General features: G+C 45.1%; 1 protein-coding gene across 1 annotated transcript in view; it reads left to right on the top strand.

The window, feature by feature from the left end:
* Positions 1–654: 654 nt before the first annotated feature.
* ADGRB1 (adhesion G protein-coupled receptor B1) overlaps positions 655–24,777 on the top strand; it is an 86,311-nt gene continuing 62,188 nt past the window's right edge. The window contains exons 1-2 of the mRNA XM_042839713.1: positions 655–727; positions 20,321–20,424. Of these exons, the coding sequence (XP_042695647.1) occupies positions 725–727; positions 20,321–20,424 (107 nt within the window). The 5' untranslated portion in view covers positions 655–724. The remainder of the gene's footprint in view (positions 728–20,320; positions 20,425–24,777) is intronic.

The following is a 24,777-nucleotide window of genomic DNA, read 5'->3' as shown; positions in this document are numbered from 1 at the left end:
TGTGTGTGAGGGGGTGATGGAGGGGTCAGAGTGGAGTGGGAGGGGACCAGGGTTGGGTCACAACCAGGGTCAAGACCATGTCAGGGTCAGGTCCAGGTCAGGGTCAGGACCAAGATCATGACAAGGGTTAGGACCACAATTAAAAGTAAGTCTGGGACCAGGGTGAGGATCAGGATCAAAACCAATATAAGGATCAGGATCAGGATTAAGATCAGGATAAGGATGAGGGACAGGATCTGGACCAGGGTAAGGCTAAAGATAGGGATAAAGATCAGGGTCAGGATCAGCATCAGGAACAGGATCAGAACCAGAACCAGGTCCAGCAACAAAGTCAGGACCGGGTCTAGGTCCAGGACCAAGTCCAGAAAAAAGGTCAGGACCAGGATAGGGCCAGGACCCGAGATGAGCTGGGGGTGGGACCACTGCTATACTCAATCCTATAGGGAGGGAGGTAGCGGGGGCCGGGTGGGCCCCCCCCCCCCCCCCCCCGCGGCATCATGCCCGCTCACCACCCTCCCTGACGGCCGCTCTCCTTCTCTCCCCGCTCCGCCGCCCCATTCCCTCCCTCCCTCCCTCCCTGCCTCCCTCCAGCAGAGCCTCCGCCTCCCTGCCCGGCGCCTGGTCCTGGCGCGGTTGCCGAACGGTCCCGCTCGACGCCTCCCGGACTAAATGCCTCTGTGACAAGCTCTCCGCCTTCGCCATCTTAGCCCAGCTCAGCCCCGACATGGTGAGTCCCTCCGGTCACCCGCGGAAAGGGGACGATGAGAAAGGGAGGGGTTGCGGGGCGGGAAGGAAAAGAGCAGGGGGACGATAAAATAAAAGAGATGGGAAGGCACAAACCCGAGCCCAAGTGGTGCTGGTAGCGAGCACCCTCATCCCTGGGGGCTTTACATCCTTCCCCCCACCCCCGTTGCCTTTATTCCTCGGCCGTAGCTTGGGGAGGGGAGGACAGACCGGGGATGCTGCTGCATTGATGTCCCCTTCCTCCTTATTCCTCATTCCTCCTGCGCTGTGATTTTGGAACGCTGCTAAAGTGTATGCCTGGGAGGGGGGTTCCCCCCACTCCATCGTCACACGTGTCTTCATTTCGAGCATCATCCCCATCCCATCCCCATCCCACATTCAGGCTTGTTCACCCCTCTGCATCCCCGTCACGTTTCCTTATCACCTGTTTAGGGCTTTTTTTTGGGGGGGGGGAGGAGGGGGGAAGAGGAGGGGGGTGATCCCTGCGCCAGAACAAAAACGGGGGAGTTGCGGAGGGGGGTGTGCGCGAAGTTTCATCCGCTGTCGGCGCAGCGATGCCGCCTCCGCCGCCGCTGCTCGGACGGAGATTCCTCGAAATGCTGCACCCTGAATCAGAGCATCAGGGCGGCTGCCAGGGCACCCAGGGCACTGCCAGGGTGGCCCGAAGGGATTGCTCTCCTCCACCTTGCACTTCTTTTTTTTCTTTTTTTTTTTTCTTTTTTTCTTTTTTTTTTTTTGGTGTGTGCGTGTGTGTGTGTAATTTCTCCTTTTTTGGATGCTGTCCCAAGTTGATGGAGAGGAGCTCCCCCTCCTCTCCTTCCACACTCCTCCATCTGCTGGGCATTGGGAGTTACTGGGCCCGGGCAATTATTTACTAATTATGCCTTGCTTGTTAAATGCTGGCTTAATTCAGCAAAAGGGGAGGGGAAAGAAAGAAAGGAAGGGTGGTGTTGGTAAAGGGGAGGGGGGCGATCACATTTTCCAAGATGAAGGTTCGGTTTATTATTAGAAACACTAATGTATTTGGTCCACTAGTTACCATGGAAACAACATCTGCACTGAAGTGGTTTTAAAGACACAGTGTTGGTTGTGTTTGCCTGGACCCCATGCAGGTCCAGCCACTCCAAGTGGGCTCTTGAGCCCTGCATAGAGTTGCTCTTTGGGTCCTCTGGAGTGAAGCACTGAGCTTCTTATTTCCAAAGCAGCACTCTGGTTGAAGAAGGTTTGAAGGTAGGAGCATGTTCCTGCTTGGAAGGGACCTAGAAAGAGTTCACAGAATCATAGAATTGTGAAGATTGGAAAAGATCATTAAGGTCATCTAATCCAACCATCAGCCCGTCCCCACCATGTCCACTAAATCATGCTCCTCAGTGCCACATCTGTACATTTCTTGGAAACTTCCAGGGATGGTGAGTCCACCACCTCCCTGAGCAGCCTGTTCCAAAATCTTGCCTCTCTTCCTGAGAAGAAATTTTTTCTAATATCCAACCCGAGTTGGTTGCATCTGATGTCCCTGCAACAATCTTCTTCCATGGGAAGTTGTTTTGCTGTCTGAAACAAAGTGCAGAAGGGAGGGAACCGTGCTGGTACAGCAGTGGCACCCAAATTGTACCCAGGTGGCACTCAAGGTGTCCTGCTGTGCTCTACTGAACCAGCTGGGACCCATATCCTACAGATCTCTGCGCCATACTTCAGCTTGTGAAGAGAAAGCTCCAGGGAGACCTCATTGTGGTCTTCCAGTATTTGAAATGAGCTTATAAGCAGGATGGAGACAGAACATTTACACAGGTAGGTAGAGAACAAGGGGAAATGGATTTAAACTAAAAGAGTGGAAATTTAGGTTGGATATTAGGAAGAAATTCTTTACACAGAGGATGGTGAGGCACTGGAGCAGTCTGCCCAGAGAAGCTGTGGGTGCCCCATCCCTGGTGGCATTCCAGGCCAGGCAGGATAAGGCCCTGGGCAGCCTGATCTAGTGGGTGACAACTCTTCATGGCAAGGGGGTTGGAGCTCAGTGATCTTCAGTGTCCCATCCAATCTAAGCTATTCTATGATTCTGTGATTCTGTTATTTGTACATGCCCCTGCAGCACTGCATCCAGCAGCTGCAATACTCCAAACTTCATCCTGAGCTTACAGCTGCTTAAACTTTTGACTCTGGACATTGTGATGACGGATGGGTGAGCCATCGTGCTGTCATTGCGAACAACCCAGTCCCGCTGAAGTCTAGAAGGGTTGCATGATCAGAAGCAATAAATCAAGATTTCTGCTTCAGGAATAGTTTTAAGGCAAGGCTTGATATAAGTTGAGCCCAGCTGTGCAGCTGAGCAACCAGGGAAGGTCCTCCACTCATCTATCTTATGGAAGTGGGCTGGGAGGCACAGAGAAAGAAGTCTGTGGCTTGGCTAAAGCAGAACTTTCTCTAATGCAGGGCTAACTTTATGTTCATAGAGGGACTGGGGTTTCTTAACTAAACAGATAGGGAAAAAAAACGCCAATTTGACATGGTCACATACTACTGCTGCCTCAGATCTTGGTGTTTGGGAGTTATCTGGTTACCACAAATTGGTGTAAGCCCTTTATCATCAGTGCAGGCATTTTCGCATCTGAGATTGCATTTGGTTGCAGGAGGATGCAGCTTCCTTCCCCCACACATGTTTTATTGTATCTGCAACTTACCTCTCTGCTAGTCTTTTGGGGTTTGGGTCTGAAATTGCTTCCTCCCTCCTCTTTCCAACTCTTCTGGCTGTTGATTGGGATGTAGTTTCACAATTTGTTATTCCCAGACTGGAGTCAGCTCATGAGTTCGTGAGTTCTTTGGCTGTGCTTGGAGGAAAGCTGAGACCTGAATTCCCCCTAAGTAAAGCCCAGCATTTGTCAGTGCTACGGAGCACTGCTCACTCAGGTCCTCCTGGTTTCTTGTCCGAGTGTCATTCCGAGCTGCCTGCCTTCCCCAGAGGTGGCATCTCGTCAGTGTCGGTGTCTGCAGTGGTGACATTTATAGTGCAGTTTTTCATGTGCCTTTGGAGCTCTCCAGACAAGAAGCTCTGTCCGCCTGTGTCATTAATATTATTTATTGCTATAAATCTCCCTTCTGGAATCTTTGGCCCTGGCAGTTTGAAATATTTGTAACCCTGCTATGGGCACTGCTTCTTTGCAGTGAAAAGGGACCTGAAAAGGTTTGTGGTGGATGAGTGTTGCTGCCCAGGCGTCTGATTCAGAGCTGCCAAGGATGAGGTTTTTCTTCATGTTGCTTTTGTAGCAGGGAAAGGAAGCAGTTTTCCTTGATTTTGATAGAGTTATGAGCTTGTTCTGAAAGCAGTGTTGGAAAGAGACACCCCTAAACTATGACGGGACTGTTTGGACCCAGCCCAAAACTGGACTTTGAGCTCAACTCTTTCTCTGGATCTGATTTCCCTTGGATCCCACTATTTCAATTAGACAGAGGCATTTTTTCTTGTTAGTTTGGCTGGATTACTGTCTGACTGTCACTGGACACTAAAAGCTCTTAAATTAAAGAACACAGACAAGGTTTTGCTTCTGTCTTTTCATTCTGGTTTTACCTCACACCCAGCTTGGTAGAAGAATGGTAGTGACGCACTCTGATGCTACACCCGCATAATAGCAGTGCTAATGATGAGGGAAGAGGGGATGATAAGGGCAAAAGGAAATTACACAGCCATATGTTCAAACTATACCTTTGCAAGATGTGATCAGTTTGATTAAGGGTCTTGTGATGGTGTTTTACAATGTTTCTTGGCAATTTGGTGGAGACAGGGAGAATCATAAAATCCTTAAGGTTGGAAAAGACCACTGAGATTATCTAGTACAACCATCAATCCATCAACAGAAGGAAGGAGAGCAGGAGGCTGAGGATTTGCAGTGCAGCCTTTCAGTCTTTGGTTGTCTTGTCTGAGTTGGCTTGCGTCATCTCTTCTGCCTGCCATGGTTGGTTCTTTATGAAGTCAACCAAGCTTTAAAGTTGAGCTCTTAGAGCACTGGTAGCATACAAATTCAAGTTCACTTGGAAATGTGTTGGTGAGATGGTAAGTGTAGGAGTGAGATGTAACGTCCCAGGTTGATGCAATGCAATGCAATGCAATGCAATGCAATGCAATGCAATGCAATGCAAAGCCAAAAAAAAAAAAAAAAAGGGGGGATTTTATGCTGTTAGCTTCACTTTGCACAAAGGCAAGGAACATTTTGTGGTATGCTTCCTACCTAAGGGGACAATGAGTTCAGAGCTGCTCTCTCGACTCACAACATTTACTTTTTTTTTTTTTTTTTTTAACTGAAAACATCCCAATGATGTCTGTGCAGCAGAGGAGAAAAAAATCCTTTTTACCCTGGGGAAATAATGAAGCATAGAGAATAGACTCACAGTGTGCATCTTGGCTGGGTCAGAATTGCTGCTCGGAATGGGCTGACGATACTTTTGATGGAAAATTATGGCAGTGTTTCACTTTGATAAGACCAGAACACTTTATTTGGAGATGAGTATTTTAGCATTTATATTCTACCATTGTTTATCACCTGAGATTTGGGGTCTGGATAAGAACAAAGCCTTTTGCTTGCCTTCAGAATAACCAGCTCTCAAATTCAGTTATTCACAGGTTTCCTTAAGAATAATGCTGCTTCTCTTGCAGTGTTAACTCTTTGAAAATTTGAAAGAAAAGTTCTCACTATTGCTTGGCTGGAGTTCCTACAGTGTCAAACCATTCCAGTCATGCAATGTGGGTCTAATGAAGAGCTCATTAGGGTTGCTGTATCTGTGTGTATTGGTTAAGCCACAGGGCTTAGAGCTTTCCCTGTGCTTGCAGATGAAATCGTGACCTTGGGCTAATCACTTCATTGCTTTCTGCTTCCCTTTCCCCAGCTGCAGCACCCTTGCAGGTGACATCCAAGCCTGCATGCATCCTCATTTGTACGGTGCCCTGAGCCTGAAGGGTGCTACAGAAAAGTCCAAGTGTTGTCATTTCCCCAGCAGAGCATTAGGAACCTCCGCTTGCTCGGTTAGCAAGAGCCGTGCCAGGGCAGAGCTGTGAGCATCTGGATTTCTGAGGTCCAAATCACACGTTTGTACCATTGGCACCTTGTCACCCTGTCCTGCTGCATGTGGATGGAGTGTGTCTCAGCTGATTGTGCCTCTTCTTACAGAGCCCTTGAACTGGAAATATTTCCTGAAATTTCCTGATACTGAAATGTTGAGAGGCTAACATGAAGAGGGGAGATCCAGCTGGGACTACCACCCCTCCCAGGAGAGCTTTGTGCTGACACTGGGGAAGCTTATGGTGCAAGTGCTGCTATGTCTACTCAGGGCAGGTCCTTCCCCAGGTCTGTGGCAGCCACTGGGAGCAATCTGTGATTCTGCAAATCATAAACTCCATGCTGCTATTTCTCTTGCTCGTCAAGGATGCTCTATTTACTAAATATGGTACAATCCCCCTGAGTTTGTCCAAGCGCTGTTAGCATGGAGTGGATGGAGCATGAACCAGCTGGGTTTTCACCTCCCACTCTCTCATAATACAATTAGGAAAACAGAGAGGATGTATGATGCCTGTTGGTGGCCCAATGGCCAACCCAGCATTATAACAAACAAGAATTGAATTATTTTTTAAGTGTGGCCTCCTAAGAGAGGAGCTGATTTGTGATCTCACAACATCATTTTTCTGGAAGTCACCTGCTGTGTTTGCTTTGTCACTGCTGACTTGAAGTCCATCAGCATGCACTGCAGGAAGAATTTGGGCTAACCCTCATTGAGTTTGGAGAGATCATGGAGTCAATGATTTTTGATGGGCTCTGAGAGAAAGAGGAATACTGATAGTCTGTACGCTGCTGCAGGTGCCAGGATGCAGAGCAATGCTTGGTGTGCTCTTTTGGTGTGAGATGTGGATGAAGAATACTGTACACATATAACTGAAGAATCCACAAATAAGTGGCCAGTGCGTGAACAAATGCAAGTAAAACGACAGAGACAAGGGTTATAGGAAATCCCTCTCAGTGCTGAGCTTCGAGGAGAGACAACAGCAGAATATATTAAAAGAAGGCAGGTAGCACACAAAGTAATAATAGGAGGATTTGGCTCAGCATATTAAGCAGTCATCCCCACATCCCACCTCCTTCAGCTGTCTGCGGATTCAGCTGTCTGTCGATCCAGCGAGCAGTTCAGTCGATATTAACATCTGACAGCTTTTGACTGCTGAGTTTTTTACTCCACGCTTGTGGATTCGCTCGGGGCTTTCGCTGGAAATTCCAGGAGGTGGGATTGCTGCAGCTCTCCGAAGCCAGAGAGCTCCGCACAGCCCTGGCAGCGACTCTTCTGCAGGCAAATGCTGCATCACCCTCTGTCTCTTCATCTGAAGGGGACGTGGGAGAGAGGAGCATGATCAAGTGGCTGTGAGCTTAAAAAACTGTGGGATTCACTGCTTCAGCGTGAGTAATACCGAGCCTAATTCACCCTTCAGTGTTCAGATCTTCAGAGAAGAGCTCTGGCATTAACCAGGTGACCCCAGGAGCAGAGTGTGGCTGAGGTTAGTCCCTTGGCTTCAGCTGAAATTAAAATCTCCCTGTCTGCATCTGGGGTGCTGCTTGTCCAGGTGCTCCCGAGGGGTTTGGTGCTCATTTTGAACCTGCAGTGGTTAATGGCTTGTTGCCACGAAGGCAGCTTAGTGACAGCTGCCCTATTACCCAGCCATGGCTTACTGCTGCATTAAAAGAGATGTGGATTTAAGCCAGGACACCCGGGTTTTCCCCATTCCCACTTTCCCCTTTGCTAGGGGTCCAAAAAGCAGCTCTCAGTCTCAGCCTGCAATGATTTGAGCCATCTAGGGCCAGAAATGTGGGCAAAGTGGGGTAAGCAGTGTCTCTTTGTGTCTCTGTGCTCAGGACTTGTACAATATATGAGTGTGGGAGTGATTGTATATGTGTCTGTGTAGGTGGGAAGGGACAGTGTGTCATCCACACCTGGCACAGTACCCTCCACACTGATGGCAGTGAGCAAGGGTGAGTTCTTTGAGAGGGTTTGTATTGTTTCTCAAGGTGAAAATGCTGAGGGGAAAGAGGATAATAGCCTTTAAGTGGATAGAAAGGAGTTGAGGAAAGGGAGTAATCTGCTTTCTTTGTCTGCTGAGGATTGGGCTTGAACTGCAGTGAGAAAAGTTTAATTTAGGTGCAAGGGAAAATCTCCTGGGTGTGGGGAATAGGCAAGTCTCCATCAGCAGAGATGAGCTGGGGATGGTTTGTATGGCTTTGGGGCAAGTGAATGGCTGAGATGAGCTTGGCAGGTCTTTTCCCTGCCCTTTTGCCTGTAAACCAGGTCTCTGTGTCTGTTGTTTGCTGTGTAGAAGGGAGAAGGTGTGGCTGAGGTGTGACTCATTGCTGGAGGGTGGAGAAGTGGGTTGGGTGAGTTAGAGCATTCATTTGGGATGGTGGGTAAGGGCATGTATTTGGGAAAATCACAGAGTGCATCCAGAATTGCACAAAGCATCTTGCTTGCTGACCATATCCACCTGTAACTCTTGCTCCACAGTTATTTTACATTTATCACATGTAATTTGGACCACCAAGTTGCTTAGGAGGCTTAGTTACAGAGTGTGATTTGCAAGACTGAGCAATCTGCTCAGTGCTGAATGGGCCAGAAGAGCCAACCTGGTCCAAAATAGCTTCCAGCTGAAATGCAGGAGAAAAAGCAACACATGGATACAGGCGGGAGTGGGGGCACATGTAAACAGTGCGAGGACTTTAGTCATAGCAGCAAGTCATGGCACATCTGCCATCGTTATGCATTGCACCAATTTGGCTTATATAGAGGAGGTTTAAAGAAAGAACACTGGATAGCTTTCTAGGTGGGTTTTTTTTTTGGGGGACGGGCCCGCAGCGGTAGTTGAGGGGGGAGAGCTTCTCCCACTGCAGAGTGCAACGTGGGAGACAGCACAAAGGTGCTTGTTAGAAAATGGTAAGGAGTGGGTGATGGAGGCTGGTTTCATTGGCTCATTAGGGGTGGGAGTCAGCGCATTAGTGCTAAATGGAATTATCTTCCTTTTCAAAGCCCTGTAAGGACTAAGCAGGTTGTGTTTGAAGTGGGAGATAGTTGAACTGTCAAGCATTCTGTACCTGTCTCTATTATGCTCCATAGTGCTTTTGCCCGGAAAAGCCTTTTTAGGTAGTTCTGACAAGCTCCTTCACCACTGATTCCTGCTGTGCTCTGCCTAAAGGCTTAGGTTGCCCTTGAACTGCCATGCAATGAGATGTGGATGTTAAGTCATTATTATTATTTTTTTGCAACAGATGGCTACTCATTTAAACCAGAATTGAATCTGTTTCCAAAACGTTTGTGCCTTAATGCTGTTTCTCTCTATGGATAGCCGCATGGACAAATTTATTGGCAATGTTTTGATATAAAGGCAGTCTATAAGTGAAAATGGTCAATATGCATGAAAAACCACTGTCAGATTCTTAATTATGAGAGCAGGAGCTGGAAAACTCCTGAAAGTTAGGACAGTCTAAACAGAAAGTCCGCATGATATTGTGTGTCATAATGGTCCTTTGAAACTAAGTCTGTAGGTTGAATACTCTCTATCTACCTGCCCTACCAACCAGAAGGATGTACAGAATACATGCAGTAAATCTGTGAGAGCAAAATGACACTATTCATTTCCCATAAGCAAGACAATGCTTTCATTTTTCAAGACAAATTGTTCTTTTTGCTTTTTTCAGTCTGGAAGTAGTGTCAGCCCTTCTCTGGACAGGGAATATCTTACTACTGGGGCAATTTTGGTCATGCTTATACCCAATGGGCACGGTTGTAAATCCAGGGGAAGTTACAGTTTTACTCCCCAGTCACTTAGTTGTGAATGAGATGAGCATCAGGATGAAAGTTGACTCCTAGTGTGCTGCTTTGACATCATTGTCCCAAGTACCAGTAGCTCCCCAGTAACCAGCAGTGTGTTTATGCTGAGTAGGTGAAAACAAGCTTGATCCCACAGGCTCTTCAGATTGCAACAGGGAGAAAGCTGTCACTGTCATCATAACAGCATGCGGCATCTGTGTGATGCACACAAATCACATCATCTGCTAAACAGCTGAAATCCCTTCATATTGTATTCAGAGGCAAATTCCAGCCAACATGCTCCCAAAAGACTCGGAAGACTAATAATGGCTTGGAAATGTGAAATCATAGAGTCATTTGAGTTGGAAGGGACCTTTGAAGTCTACCTCATCCAACTCCCCTGCAAAGAACAGAGACACCAACAGCTAGATCAAGTTACCCAGTGCCCCATCCAGCCTGACCTTGAATGTCTCCAGGCAAATCTTTAAATTCAAGATTTCTGGTTCAACCTTAGTCTGAATCAGGAACCATTGCCAGTGCAGACATTTTCAGTGATTGAGCAGTGAAAGATGGGAAGCTTCTTCCTGGTCCTTACAGGAAAGGAATCACAGCTACAAGCAATAATTAAAAGGAATTAATTAAATTGTTTAGGGATGTCTTGTCCAATATTTGCAGAAGTGCTTATGGCTCATGTTTTGGATGAAGCTTTTCCTTAAAAATTAGCCTTTAATGGGCAATAGTGATAAAAGAGGAAGAGGAAGGCAGGAATTTGTTCTCCATATGAGCATGTCTAGCAGAAGTCTTATCATAGAAACATAGAATACCATGTTGGAAAGGACCCACAGGGATCACTGAGTCCAACTCCTGGCTCCACACAGGAACACCCAAAATGCAAACTCTATGTTCAGGCACATTGTTGAAATGCTACCTGAGCTCTGGCATCTTGAGGCTGTGATCACCACCTGGGGAACCTGTTCCATGCCCACCACCCTCCCCATGAAGAATCTTTTGCTAACACCCAACCTGACCTCCCCTGATGCAGATCCATGCCATTCCCTTAGATCTTCTAGATACCTCGTTTCTGCCTGCTGCCAGATATTCCCCTGATGGTTTTCTCTCCAGGGCCAAGTCAGGGAGGATAAGTATTGCCTGTTCTGTAGGGAAAACTGCCGGTCTGGCATTACTCACCAGCACGACACCGATGGAGTAAAACAAACAGCGGGTTGTTTTGGAATAATTTGGTGAAATGCTGTCATCTGGCATGGAACCAAAATATGGCTTAAAACAGGATAAACACAGTCTGGATTCCCCCCTCACTTTCAATTCCCAGTCTGCCACAGTATTATTTTTTTCCCTCTCTTTTTTTTTTTTTTTTTTTTTTTTTTTAAATGTGTGTAAATCTTACACATTTCCCTGCAAGGGGCTGCATGCTACTGCTAGGAAGTTAGTCGAGCTGAGGACACAGTAGTGGAAGCAGAACATGATGAGCAATGCGTGGATAGGCATTGTAAATCATTTATCGACTTTGAACTGACTGTCCTCTGTGTAGTACAGAGAAGGAACAATCCAGACTATAGAGAAGCAATGAAGGAGGCTCATTTTTAATATCTTTAGACACTGATCATATGTCCATACTCTAAAATAATACTAGTAATCATAGTTGTATTAATAGTATCAAAGTACAGAACAAAGGCTCTATCACTGCCCTTTAATTGCTCCCACTGCATAATTGTTATTACTGTTTCTTGGCTTGTTCCAGCAATGCCCAGGGATGGCCCAGGAATGCAGTGGTCCACGGACATTCCACAAGGCAGTACAGATAAGACCCTTCTGCTTAGAACCTTGAGCTTGTATGAACATTAACTAAGCCACATCACTTTGTTCCAAGGTGACATGGGCCAGATGCATCCTGGACCATCGTATTTTCAATTACAGACATAACAAGATAACGTTTTACTGCTTACTGCAGTGCATTTGATGATACTATTGCATACTCTGAATGAGGTTCTATCTGCCTCTGCCTTCTCTCAGAAGAAAGGAGAGTGTACCCATAGAGGTATTTGGTTATTATCAGCCTTTTTCATGTATATGTGTTTGTGAAAAGTGGTTCTGTTTTCTCTTCTGAAATGTAAAATGTGCTTTAAAGGGAAAGGCTGAAGCAGGATGAGCCTTACTGGGTGCACAAAAGCAAGGATTTTAAAAAACAGGAACTCTGACTGGCTAGTTAACAAACAGTTAAACAAAAAACTCTCTCCTCTCTCTTCTTCATACCTCCCCGTGTTAATATTGCACAGCAGAGAGAGAGATGCTTGTATTTGCTTGTCCTGATGTAGCTCCAGGAACCCCCGAAGGCATTTACACATATCAAAAATCCAAGCTGAATTAAGCTCTGGAAGAGAGAGGGAATGTGCTATTATTCTCTTCCATTTACAGGGTTTAAAATAAGCCCCTGAGAAGTTAAGGGCTGTGTTTTCAGTTTGAAGCAGATCGTTTGAGTGGACGTTGAAAAGATTGGCCTATATAATGGACCTGTGCATATACAGTTGACCTGCAGGCAAGTTGGGAATAGACCCCATGCTCTTTGCTGGTCATCCCCAAGCTCAGCATGCTGGTTCCCAGTCTGTGGCTTGCAGAGGGATGTTGATATTCAGCAGAGACTCATTAAGCAGTGGTTTCACTAGTTTTGCAGTGGGAAAAGGATGGTGAAGGAATAAAATTGTGTATTTTAAAATAATAGTAATGGGCTATTTAGTGAAAATCATAGAATTGTAAAATGGTTTGGGTAGGAAAGGACCTTTAAAGATTACAAGATTGTACCTCCCCTGCCATGGACAAGGGCATCTTACTAGTTTTGGCTGCTGAAACTCCATCCAACTTGGCCTTGAACACTTCAAGGATGGGGCATCCACAATATCTCTAGGCCACCTGTTCCAGTGCCTCACCACCTCACCACCCTCATGTCAAAGAGCTTATTCCCTGTGTCTAAGAATCAGAATCACTGAAGGGTTTGGGTTGGAAGGGACCTCAAAGATAAAATAATTTCAGCTCCCATGCCATAGGCATGATTGCCAACCACCAGAGCAGGATGCCCAGGTCTGCATTCAACCTGACCTTGAACACCTCCAGAAATGAGGAATGTTTAAGAACATCTGGCTGGGCAGGAGAATACTCCCTAGTATTAATACAGTCATGATCCAGCCCTCCTTGTTATCAGGACTTCACATTCTGGGCTTGGGAATGCATTCTGGTAGTCGAAACAGCAGCAGCAAGCTGATTGCTCTGCTGATGACTGGCAGGTAGATAATGCGCGCTGTTAACTCCCGTAATTCTCCACCAGGCTGAAGGAAATTATCCTGACAGTTCCTATTAACGAGCGGTTATGTGACCACTCCTCTGCCCTGAGAGCTTCGTCAAGGCTGTTTACTAAATGCAGATTGCCATGTTGTATCTTGAGAGCAGACTCAATACCAAGTGAAGAGCTAGCAGTTAATAAATAGTAACACGTTAAGGTATCTCTCTGGGTGATTTTTGTGTACTGCAATTACACAAAATTGCCTCTTAGACTGGCCAAATTACATAAAAGTAGCCCTCCGTTCCACAGATACATTCCCAATAATGGGCACTTATTAGTTTTGACATGAGAAGATGGTAGTTATGATATGAAGGTAGCAAAATGAGGTACTAATCCCCTCAATCTCTCTCACAATGACATGGGCTGAGCTGGGGAAGATGTTGGAAAAGAAGTTGCAAGGAAATTATTTGTTAATGACACCACTGAGAGATTTTTCTGCAGGGATCTCAAAGCCTTCCTCAGAGGTTGGAAGATACTTTGGTGCCTTCTCAGTGCTCCTCTGCTCTGAATTAAATGAACCCTGTAGGGCTACTGCTAATTCTGACTCACCAAAACATCTCCTTTCAGTGTGATCCCAGTCTTGTCTTCACTAAATCCTTGATACTGCTTGTATTTTGGGGCCCTGCTTTTCCTCTCTCCCATCCCTAGCAGAATTTTTATTAGTGTGTATGACACAAGCTGAAATTTCTCCTCTGGTAACACAAGCTTCAATGTCTGCTCTGTGGGACAGAGCAGACCAACAATAACCAGTGTAAGAAGCACGTCTTCCCAGGAGATGAAAACAGAGCCTTCTATACCTGTAATTTCACCATGGGCCTCACCAGCTGGCATGGACCCCTGCAACTGGATAGCTGGGTGTCCATGCTACTTTCATTGAGCACAGCGTGAGCAATGGCATATGAACAGCACCTTCCTGTGCTAGGGGATGGGATATGAACAGGAAGGGTCAAGGCTTTACTCCTTTGGGCTCTGCAGAATCCTCAGAGGTGGATACATGCATCAGCAACAGCACCATGAGCTGAATTGTATCCAGAGTCTTGTTCTTACTCAGATGAAGGCTGAAGATGAAGATACTGCATATTACGCTGGAAGAATAGCCTGGGGCCAGGGAGCTGGGCTATGAACAGCAGCTGATGGGTGGTAGCTGGAGATGACACTGGAGATCCATCACATTCAAATCTTGCTCATAGATTTACACCTGTCTTTGTTACCTCTGTGCCACCAAGGTAACAGAAAAAGCCTGACCCTGAATGAGAAACCTAGAATCTAACCAAAAAGGGATAAAAGTATTTTCAAGATTTTTTCATGGATGTCAAGGACATCCACCATTCATTCATTCGTCTTAGGTTGTTTTCTTACAGCAATGACATAAACCACTTTGTTCAGAAAACTATCACTTTCATGAGTACTGGTAAAAGCATTATTCTCCAGCAATTTTAACAACTCTTTGATAGCTCTCTGCTTTGAAAGTTGTCCAACCAGCAACAAAATCAACAGAATGTGGCTTTAAAAACTGCTCAAGAATTGTGAAAACCCTTTAGTCTAGTGGCACAAAAATGTTTTCTGAACAATTCTTGGAGTAAAGCATATGCATTAGGTCTATTTCTTTTTTAGAAGAGTAGAATGAGCCTCACTGCTTATGACTTGTGAGAAAAGGTAGAGGGTGCTGGACTTGGTCTTACAGAGAGGAAGATAACCACAGCCCACAGGCATTAAGATTGACAGCTGCAAAATGATAAAATCAAACTCCTCACTTGTGTGTGATGATATAACAGGGCAAGAATCACAAGCCATAGCTTGGAAGATTTGGATAGTAGGAAAATATTTTCACAGGCAGAATAGTATGGTCTTTCAGTATGGACATTGCCATGACTCACCTCACCTAAGGCTGGTGATAGTCTTGCTCCAAGCCACAAGTTGTGTTAGAAGCCTCCAGATGTCCCTTGCAACCCATACTTCTGCAGTTCTCTATTTTCATGAATCTTTAATTTCAAATATGCTAGAAGTCAGGCTCAAGGCAATGATTCTGAATTGCAAACATATTCATAAAAACAAAGCGTAGCACCTTAAGTTCCCGATGTCTGCATTTAAACTGGGAGAAAAATAAATAATTTAATCAGTGACTTTATTAGTAGGCTGTCATACCTATAGAGAGTTTGTTCAGCCTTTCTCAGTATCAAAGATGGGGAAAGCAAAAAGAACAGCTTGCTTGTGAGGTCTCAGGCAAACTGCATGGCATTAAGAAATACCATTTTTGACTTTGTTCTAATGGGAGCCTGTTTGACCCTGGAGCCAGAGCAGAGTAATGGAACAAGCACAGCTCAAATGCAGTCACTTTTCAGTGCTGTGCAGAAACTAAGGGGAGGAAAGAAAGACATACATGTCTTTCATGAGAATGCAGAGGGAGGAGAGCCAGAGAGGAGTGTTAAGAGTGAAAAGAAAAGGCAGGAAAGCAGTCATGGAAAAATGGTCAAATTAAGGGAGAAAGGAAGAAAAAGTAGGGGAAAAAAAAGGACTGAGAAAGGAAGAGGACGAAATAGAAAAGAAGAAGGAAGCAAAGCAAAATTGTGAAGGAGTGTCCTTCTGCCCTGTTAGGCAGAGCGATGCAGCGGCAGGACAGCAAAGAGCCCCAGGCAGTAGCACTCGTTATTTCCATCCTAGCTGATGTCACTGATTGCTTTTCTCCTCCTTTGTCATGCTTGCTGACAGAGTCGTGGGACTTGAGACTCTGTTCCTACCCAGCCCAGGCAAAGGTTTCTTTTCCAGTTCCATAGGAGAACAGTCTCATCTGCATTTTGAGATGCTTCCAAATGCCATGCATCAGGAGACATGGGGAGGTGAAAGAGGCAGGGCTGGGCCATTTGGGACCATCTTCTGTCCAAGCACGTGGACCCCCTGAGTCTGTCCTTTGCAAGCAATGACTTTATTCCTCAGCTGTGATGTTGGGAAACTCCTGTAAGACTTTCTTTCTCACTTTAAGACCCCCTTGATGTCATTCTGTTGGTATTACTATTTCTTTTTAAATCAGTCTTTCTTTTTCCCCTCTTCTTCCTCCAAGGAAATTTTCCTTGCCAGCCTCAGATCCCACAGCATCCAACCACCTTCTGTCAGGGGGTTTAATTAATCAGAAGAAATAAAACAAATGATGCTTCATTTGCCAAAGGGAAGAAGTGTAGGAGGTGGGAAGGAAGACGAAGAGGACAGAGAAATCTTAAAAATGTAAAAAGAAAGCAGAATTCTAAGATATAAAGCCTAAGCCTTTAGGATGTTTTATTCCCAAAGAAGTATCTCTTACTACAGGCAGTGTTTTTTTATAGTTATCCACTCTCACAATACCAACAGAGCTGGCTGGATGAAGGGGTCAGAGAGGATGTGGAAGTGAGGGGAATTAAGGTTATTGTGTTTTGAGTGCTGGGATAAACTCTACTCATCCATTAAAATCCAAACTCAATTTCTCATGTTGCTCTCAGATGGCGTGAGTTGCATGTCTTGATTTATTTGTTTTTTGTTTTTTTTTTTTTGCTTTAATGGAGCTCCTCCCTGACTTTTATCCAGTTACCCATGAAAAGTCAGTGAGACAAGACCTACTTAAATCAAATGTCACAATCGATGATCATCCCGGGCCATCGTTTGTGTGATGTGAACTCATATTGCCGAAAGCGAGGAGCAGGGAGAGAAAAGAGGGTTGAGACTGGAATGAGAGAACACAAACCAGGCCACGTCTGAGAAGCTTGTGTTCCCCAGTTTATCACAACCATCTCTGAGGTGGGGTAACTTGGGTTCTGCAGGAAGCAAGCAAAACAGAGATGGCGAAGGGAGAAGCTGTGATTTTGTGCCAGAGATTGCATCTCTTTTCCACATCCTGACTAAATCAGAAACTTCTGTTCACAGAAGATTCCCCTCCACATATCAATTTATAACGAGCAGGATACAATATTTCAGCACTCACAGCACACAGAACGTGTCCAGTTTCAACTTTTTTAAATGAGAGACAATTTGAAAGGTTAATATTTTCCCTGAAATTTCTTGCTTTGTGTTTACCTACTTCCCCCTGAAAACAGCTTCTAGCCTTCAACAAATATTTGGCAGGAGTAAATTCTCTTAGTGTGAATAGAGTCACATGAGTTAAAAATCTCAGTGATACAAGTCTTCATAGAGGTTAAGAGGAAGAATCAATGTGTGAACTGAAGCCTTTTTTGGAAGTATTTCAGGAAGCTCTAGGTGAGGGAAGATGCAGAACCTTGCTGGATGGATTCACAGAATCACAGAATGGCCAGGGTTGGAAGGGACCTCAAGGATCATGAATCTCCAGCCCCCCTGCCACATGCAGGGCCTCATCCAATCTGGCCTTGAACATCTCCAGAGTAGGGGCATCCACAACCTCTCTGGGCAGCCTGTTCCAGCACTCTCTATAAAAAATTTCCCCCTAACATCCAACCCAAATCTCCCCTCCCTCAACTTAAAACCATTTCCCCTTGTCCTGCAGTTATCAACCCTTTCAAAGAGTTGATTCCCCTCCTGTTTGTAGGCTCCCTTTAGGTACTGAAAGGCTGCAATGAGGTCACCCCACAGCCTTCTTTTCTCCAGGCTGAACAAGCCCAGCTCCCTCAGCCTGTCTTCCTAGGGGAGGTGCTCCAGTCCCCTGATCATCTTCGTGGCTCTCCTATGAACCCTCTCCAACAGCTCCCTGTGTTTTATGTATTGGAGGCTTCACACCTGGACACAGCACTCCAGATGGGGCCTCACAAGAGCAGAGTAGAGAGGGACAATCACCTCCCTGTCTGTGCTGGCCACCCCTCTTTTGATGGAGCCCAGGATACCATTTGCCTTGCAAGCTGCAAGGGCATATTGATGGCTCATGTTAAGTTTCTCATCTATCAAGACCCATCTCCACAGGGCTGCTCTCTAGGACCGCTCCCACCAGTCTGTATGGCTGCCTGGGATTCCTCCGACCCAAGTGCAAAACTCAGGTCCCTCTGAATGGCATCCCTTCCTTCTACTGTGTCAACCACACCACTCAGCTTGGTGTTGTCAGCAAACTTGCTGAGGGTGCACTCGATTCTGTCATCGATATCATTGATAAAGATGTTAAAGAGCACTGGTCCCAAGACAGACCCCTGGGGGACGCCACTCATTACCGGCCTCCACCTGGACATAGAGCCATTGATGACCAATCTCTCTGCGGCCTTTCAACCAGTTTCTTATCCATTGAGTGGTCCACCCATCAAATCCACATCCCTCCAATTTGGAGGTAAGGATGTAGTGGGGGACCACGTGAAAGGCCTCGCTCAAGTCCAGGTAGACAAGGATTGATGAGGACTGACGAGGCTCATTGCCATGTTGTTCCATGTTTATACACAATTGCTCATAATTCAAAGGACTGAGTCATTGCCTGAAATCTAGTCCCACTGTTTCTGCAATCTGAATTAGGTTCAGCATCCAGAACATTGGTATGTATGGATTTGCATAAGATGTATGGTGTTAGATTCCGAGAATCCCAAGCCTCCTGTTTCATGAAGGAAACTCAGTGAAGCCATACAGTCATGTTAAGTTACTGACATGTCAGAGTTAATAAGATGAGCAGGAAGGAAATGTTGCAGAGTTAGCACCACACTGCAATTCAGTGTGGCTTCCAGTCTGCAACTGATCTGTATCCAGTCAGCTTTGAGTAAAAATCCCACAAGCTGCCTTTACTCCTTTGGATGTATAAACCCAGTTGGGTATTCAAGCCTTTGAATTCATCGCTACGTTTTGTCTTAGATCCCTTAAGGTCTTGTGCCAGCCTTCCCAATAGCCCCTGAGGGGTTCATGGCAGCTCTGTGGTGAAAGTTTTGTTCCTCGTTAATTGCCCCCTTGAGATTATTCAAAATGCGAGAAGTGCTTTTGGTTGAAATATGCAGGCAAGGAAGATCTTACCAAGCCCTTCAAACTGTCAGGATAGTTCAACTCAGAAAAAAATATACTGGGGAGGTTCATCCCTTCTTCATAGTGGGCTCTGTGGAGTAAATCTAACTGTAGGCCTTCAGTCAACAGACATATTTGCTTTGCCCATGTGTTGAGTTGGCCAGACTCCATATAAGCACAGCACCGAACCTTGCCTAATATATTTTGCTTTGCAGAAGGCTCAGTAGCCTGGAACAGAGCTGCAGTAACCTCTGCTTCATGATGTCCTGCTGATTGGAGGTTCAGGTTGAGCAGCCTCATGCCTGCCAACAAAATAGTCTGGACAAGTCCTCAGAGGACTGCCTGTTCCATTCCCAAATTCATGCGTAATTGATTTTTCTTTTTTTAATTTTTTTTTTTTTCTACCTTGAGCTCTTGCTATGTCAGAAACCATCTCACTTCCATAGCTGCGGCAATAGGTATTGGTACTGCGCCAATCTAATGACAACCTTGACTGTGTGCTCCCACACCTTTGTGTACTGCTTAATCACTTTAAATGGAGGGTCTCTGGTACATCTGCTGCATGGTGGGGTCCCTGCTTCTCTGTCCTCTCTCCAGCAGAGATCACTGATGTGGAAATGTGAAACGTGCTGAATAAAAAGCCTGCAGCTGAGGAAACCAAGTGGGAAAGAGATCCTAAGAACAAGGGGAGTTTAGTGATGTTAGTCTCTGGCATATAGTAGCTGGTTATGGACTTAGTCCCAGGGAATGCAGAGAACTAGATTAGGAGTAGTTACAACACGTGTTTGTTCTTGGTATTGCAAGGTGTGGTCAGTGGCAGATCTCTCGTGTTGACAACAAAGGAGAACCATTGCATGCCAGCATTTTCCGTAAAAATCCCTGCATATGAAGAAATGCCTTGTCAAGTAGCATAAGAGCAGTGAAGTGATGTATGGTATGACTAGATGCTGCTCCCTGGGGAGGATATACATCTTATTTTTCCTTTGCTTGCTTCAGCTCCTCCCTTGCCAGATGGATGTTTGTAGTCGGTGGAAGATTTTCACCTTCTTTTCATCCTCCAAGCTTCAGCAACAGCCATTCCCAGAAGAACTCATTTGTAATCGTTCTAGTGTAGGCAGAGCTTTCTGCTGTTTCCTCATTAATTATCTTTGAAGTTCCGCACTGGATGTGAAAGGTCTGATCTCCTCTTGCAAACCTGTGACTTTTACACACCTCACTACGAATATCAGATTTTTAAACCCAAATTTAACACTGGTGTGTGTGGGAGCAGAGTGAAGTCCAAAGAAAGACAGGGTCAACCTGAAGTAACTCATGGGCCTCTCTCCTCTACAAATGTATGTGTAGTGTGATGTGAATGTTGATTGAGTTGATGTATAATCAGACAATTAGGAGAAAAGTTCTTGCCACGAAATTGAGCTGGTAGCGTTTGCTGAGCATCTTCATCATCTTTTTGTTTTGTTTTGTTTTTTTAATGTGTTACTTTCTCTCTTTCAGAACATGGAAAAGGTGCTGGTCCCTTCTGTCACGTTAATTGTAGGCTGTGGAGTATCTTCGCTGACACTTTTGCTGTTGATTATCATTTATGTCTCTGTTTGGAGGTATGGCTTTCATTCTTTTCTCTTCTTACTGGGGAAAGTAACTGTCTCTTGATCTGCATGGATTCTGGAGGTTTTGCTGTCCCATTTTGGGTGTCTGTTGCCTGAGGAAGAACTACTTTGTAATGAGTGGGTCTTGTAAAAAGTCATCATGGTGGCTTAGTTGGCATTACTCTTTCCTTTTAGTGCCAGAGAAATTAGTACAGTGAAATGAGTATTATGACCTCATGTAGTTTCATTGTTCTGTTTTCAAAAGCTGTGTGTGCTGTTTTCTATGCCTTTATATAGCCCAGGAAACCTTGTTTGCAGAGAGGTGGACGTGCACTGCCTCCTGGCAGGCAAGTTGCTTCAAGGTATTTTGGGCTGGGTCTTTGATAACATCAAAACATCCTTGATCCATTATGAAAACACCTGGCCCGAAGTACTAACAGTACTTTTCAGGAGCTTAAGTGTGGACTGTGAAGAAGTGTTACATCTTGTGGGCTAAACAATTCTCTAATCCCTTAGCTTTGTTCTGCCTTTGGCTTCAGATGTATATGAGATTCCTTGATACATCGCATTTCAAAGAGCTCCTGTACACCTATGTGGAGATCAGATGCAACCTTAAAGTGCCCCTTCGTAGGGGTGAGAGTGATTTTATAGGAGAGTTGTATTAAACAAAGGTCCACATTGGCCCACATCCCTGTAAAATACATGTTGGTGGACTATTTCAAGTCTGAGAACCCAAGATATGCATGGGATTCACAGCATTCCACAAGAACTGAGTTTACACTATGTAGACCCATGCCTTTCCTAAACTTGTGGCAGACATGCTGAGAGCTTCATTACTCTAGATAAACAAAAGAGGAAAATCAGAACCAGGTGAATGACCATGAAATTAAAAAGGAATGGCTACAAAGAATGTACTGTTCATGACCCTTTGTGAGAAGAGATCAGTGCAGGACTCTCACTTTTCAAATCACTCTTCTTAGTAGGAAGGAAAAGGTAAATTCATTTTAGATTTGTGAATTGAGATAATGTTTTCTACCCTTTATTAGAGGAAAGAGACAAGAGAGTTAAAAATGAGCAAAAAGAAAATGCACCTATTATTGATACTGTGACAGATAGTGGCTAGTTAATTATGGTGAGTGCTCTGAGTTGAAGACTGATCATAATAACATTTATCTAGAACTCAGGTTTTTCCGTGCCTGGGGTATCATTGGATCTGCTCAAGTCCTTGTCCTCTCCTGCTTTTCCTCAGGCTGGGCAGCACTGGGCAGCGCTGGTAGGTGACTTACTGGTGTCACTGGTGTCAGGATCAAGTGGAAAGTTAGGAGAGAGGAGTGAAGAGCAAGTGTTGGAGTCTCACCCTCTCTTTCCTATCAGAAATAAGTTCAGGATCTGAAACTTAAGTTCAGACATGAGGTTGAATCAGTTTGGAGCATGGCGGAGTCATTTGGAGTAATGCAATATGTCTTCTTCCAGGAGCATGCCCCTCAATATTTACTGTCATTGAGGACAGTAAAGTTAATTGTCTGCCCTGTTTAAAATATACCCTTTTTAATTTCCAATTGCAGCCTTTGTGTTACTATGCCTACGCCCAAAATGATCAAGTTCAGTATGAATGGGGGGACATGTCTATGGAAGGCTTGAATGGGCATTTCTGATTTAGCAAGGGATGGACATGCATTTCCAAGTGATCCTGAGACCAGATATATCTTGATTAAAGGGCTCTCTATCCTAAGTCTCTCTGTGTAAATATTTGTAAAGCATGATCAAGTGATCTCTAGAATTTCTCTTTGGTGCGCTGAGTTTGTTTCATTTCTTATCTGTAGATCATGTTTTCATGTTTTCTGAATTTCACAGCATTCCCGTGGCTGAGCCCTGAGCACTCTGTGTGTCCTTTTTATTTTAGGCATAGCTGCTGGACATGAATGTGCTTTTCTAATAATGGTCTCAGGAACATCATATTCAACATTATCTCCTGGCTTTCACTTCGTTTTGTCCCTAGATGTTATACAGTTTATCAGACAGCAGCTGGAGGAATGTTCACAAGGGGATCAGCAGTATTATTCCAGCTGTTGTTGCTAAAATACAGGAGCCATATCAAAGTAAACTACCTATCTGCTTAGTCTTCTGTGGAGCACACCCACCAGAGCTCAGCTGTTTTGGGGAGCTTTGGCTGTGAAATTTCTCATTCAGACCTCTGGACAAAGGCATCTGGAGCATGTACACATAGACTCAGCTTGAGTATGATCCTCTTCTGATGAATAGGCTCACTGAGGCTGACAATCTGGAAACCTTCCCAGAATTTTACCCAACTAGGATTTGTTTATACATGGGAAGCAGAAAGATAGAAAGACAAAATAAAAAGGGGAAAGGAACACGGTGAAGAACAAGAGGCAGAGTAAAAAGGAGGTGATCCCAACTTTGGGCTGCATATCAAAGAGGAAATGGTTTTGTTCCATTCAAAACCTCCAATAATGGTTGTTTCTTAGTGGCACCTACTCAGCCATCAGCATGACCAGCATGAGTTTCTTGATGAAAGTGATCGCTTCAGAGGCAGCCAACTTGGCACAGTCTCACTTCATGCTGGACATTGTTTCCGTTTGGCGGCTGTTGGTGGCCTGTTGGTGGACTCGCTCCAGTTCCCAGTAGACAGATGGCTGCAAAAACTCTGCTACAGATGGTCCATCTCTGGCCTTATTAGCAGCCTTGGCAGAGAGGTCAGTTGACACATTGGGCCTTAGAAGTGAAGTGCCCTTGTTACCTCTGGTTATGGTTGTCCTAGGTCACAACTGGAAACCATGTGTGTTGGCCATGTTTTCCACCAGCTGTATGGAAAACAGAGGCATTCAGAAAATAAATAATAATAAGAAAAAGATCTTCTCGCTTGAAAGCTGACTTGAAAAATGAAAAGTGGGGAGAAACAGAATTGCTCATGGGTCAGAACAGATTGAATGACTTAGAGCTGTACTTCTTTTCACTTTGGTCTGTGCCACTCCTTGACAGGATGGTGTTTCAGAAGCAGCCTGATGCATTTTCCATCCCTGAACCCAACTGCAGTTCAACAGCCTCCGGAATCAGAGTGACCTTTCCATAGCATGGAGATCAATGCTTGCTATCAAATAGCTCTTCCACCAGCCTGTCAGCATGTAGGGCACGGCAGCAGCTGAATGAATGCTGTATCGCTGAGAGATATCGGTGTAAGCTTTTTTCATTCCCTGTCCATAGAGGCTGAAGATTGATTTAGTGGTTGTCAGCAAGCTCTCAAGTGGCTTTTAATGCTTGCTTTAAACCCAAGAGCTCTGCATTTTGCTGGGGAGGCTAAGGCACTCTGTGGTCCTAGTGGAAGGCAGCAGGAATGAGTAAGTTTGTGCGGAGAAGGATGTGTAGGAGCACCACAAGAAAGCAAAGTTGGCTCAGTGTTTGCAGAGAAGAGGGGAGCAGAATGGATACAGAGAGACAAACTGCAGGGTTTTCCTATGTTCTCCATCTGTCTTGGGCTTCCCCACATCCCACAAGACCCAGGCCAGAGCAGAAGCTCCCTGCATTTGCAGTGAGAGGTTTTCCAAGCTTTGGTGTCTGTGCGCAGTGTGCTTTGATAAATAAGGCAGTCCATGTTGCAGATAAGGGATAGTGAGAAAGCACTCTGCAGACCTCTCATCTGGCTAAGCATCAAGGCCTCCGTGTTTTCCATCTCTGCCATGAGTTCCTGCCTTCTTTTGCCAAATGTCCTGGATAGGAATCCTGATTTCCTTCTGTGGAATATCTCTGAGCTAGAGGTGATGCAGGAAAAAAAAGCAAGAATCATAGCTTGTAAGTGTTCAGTAGTGAGGTCAGGCTGACAAAGAGCAGTATGGAAGCATTAGGAAAGCTGGTTCTCAGCTCTATTTGCAACTGATAAAAGACGTGATAGGCATGAAGAAGGGTTTCTGTAGGTACGACAGCACTAAAGGATGATCCAAGGAAATGCTGAATAGGAAACATGTTCTGATGGAGAAGGACATGGAGAAAATCAGGGTAATTAATCACTGCCCTCTTCATCTTGGTCTACTGCCAACATTTGCTTCCATGGACCCAGGTCCCAGAATCTTGGAGAAGAAACTGGGGAAAAAAGTCACTATGCATCACCATGAAGGAGAAAACTGAGAACTATGTAAAATAGATATTTGCATGCCCATGGCTTCAAATGGGATGATTAGTGTGTTGAGATGGAGCTTGCTGTACAGTAGTGCCAGTATCTATCATCTGGATAGGTTCAAGGTGGTTTGAAGAAGTGTTATACTCATCTTTAAAAAGGGCAAGGAGTTGGATCTGCAGAACTACTTGCTGTTCAGTCTGTTCACAGACTTTGGAAAGATTAAAGAGCAAATA

This window comes from Centrocercus urophasianus, unplaced genomic scaffold (assembly GCF_019232065.1).
Source record: "Centrocercus urophasianus isolate 14NV4802_14NV808 unplaced genomic scaffold, USGS_Curo_1.0 seq_11, whole genome shotgun sequence".
Lineage (NCBI taxonomy): Eukaryota > Metazoa > Chordata > Aves > Galliformes > Phasianidae > Centrocercus > Centrocercus urophasianus.
The sequence above is the reverse complement of the archived record's forward strand: the minus strand, read 5'-3'. Positions and strand labels throughout refer to the sequence as shown.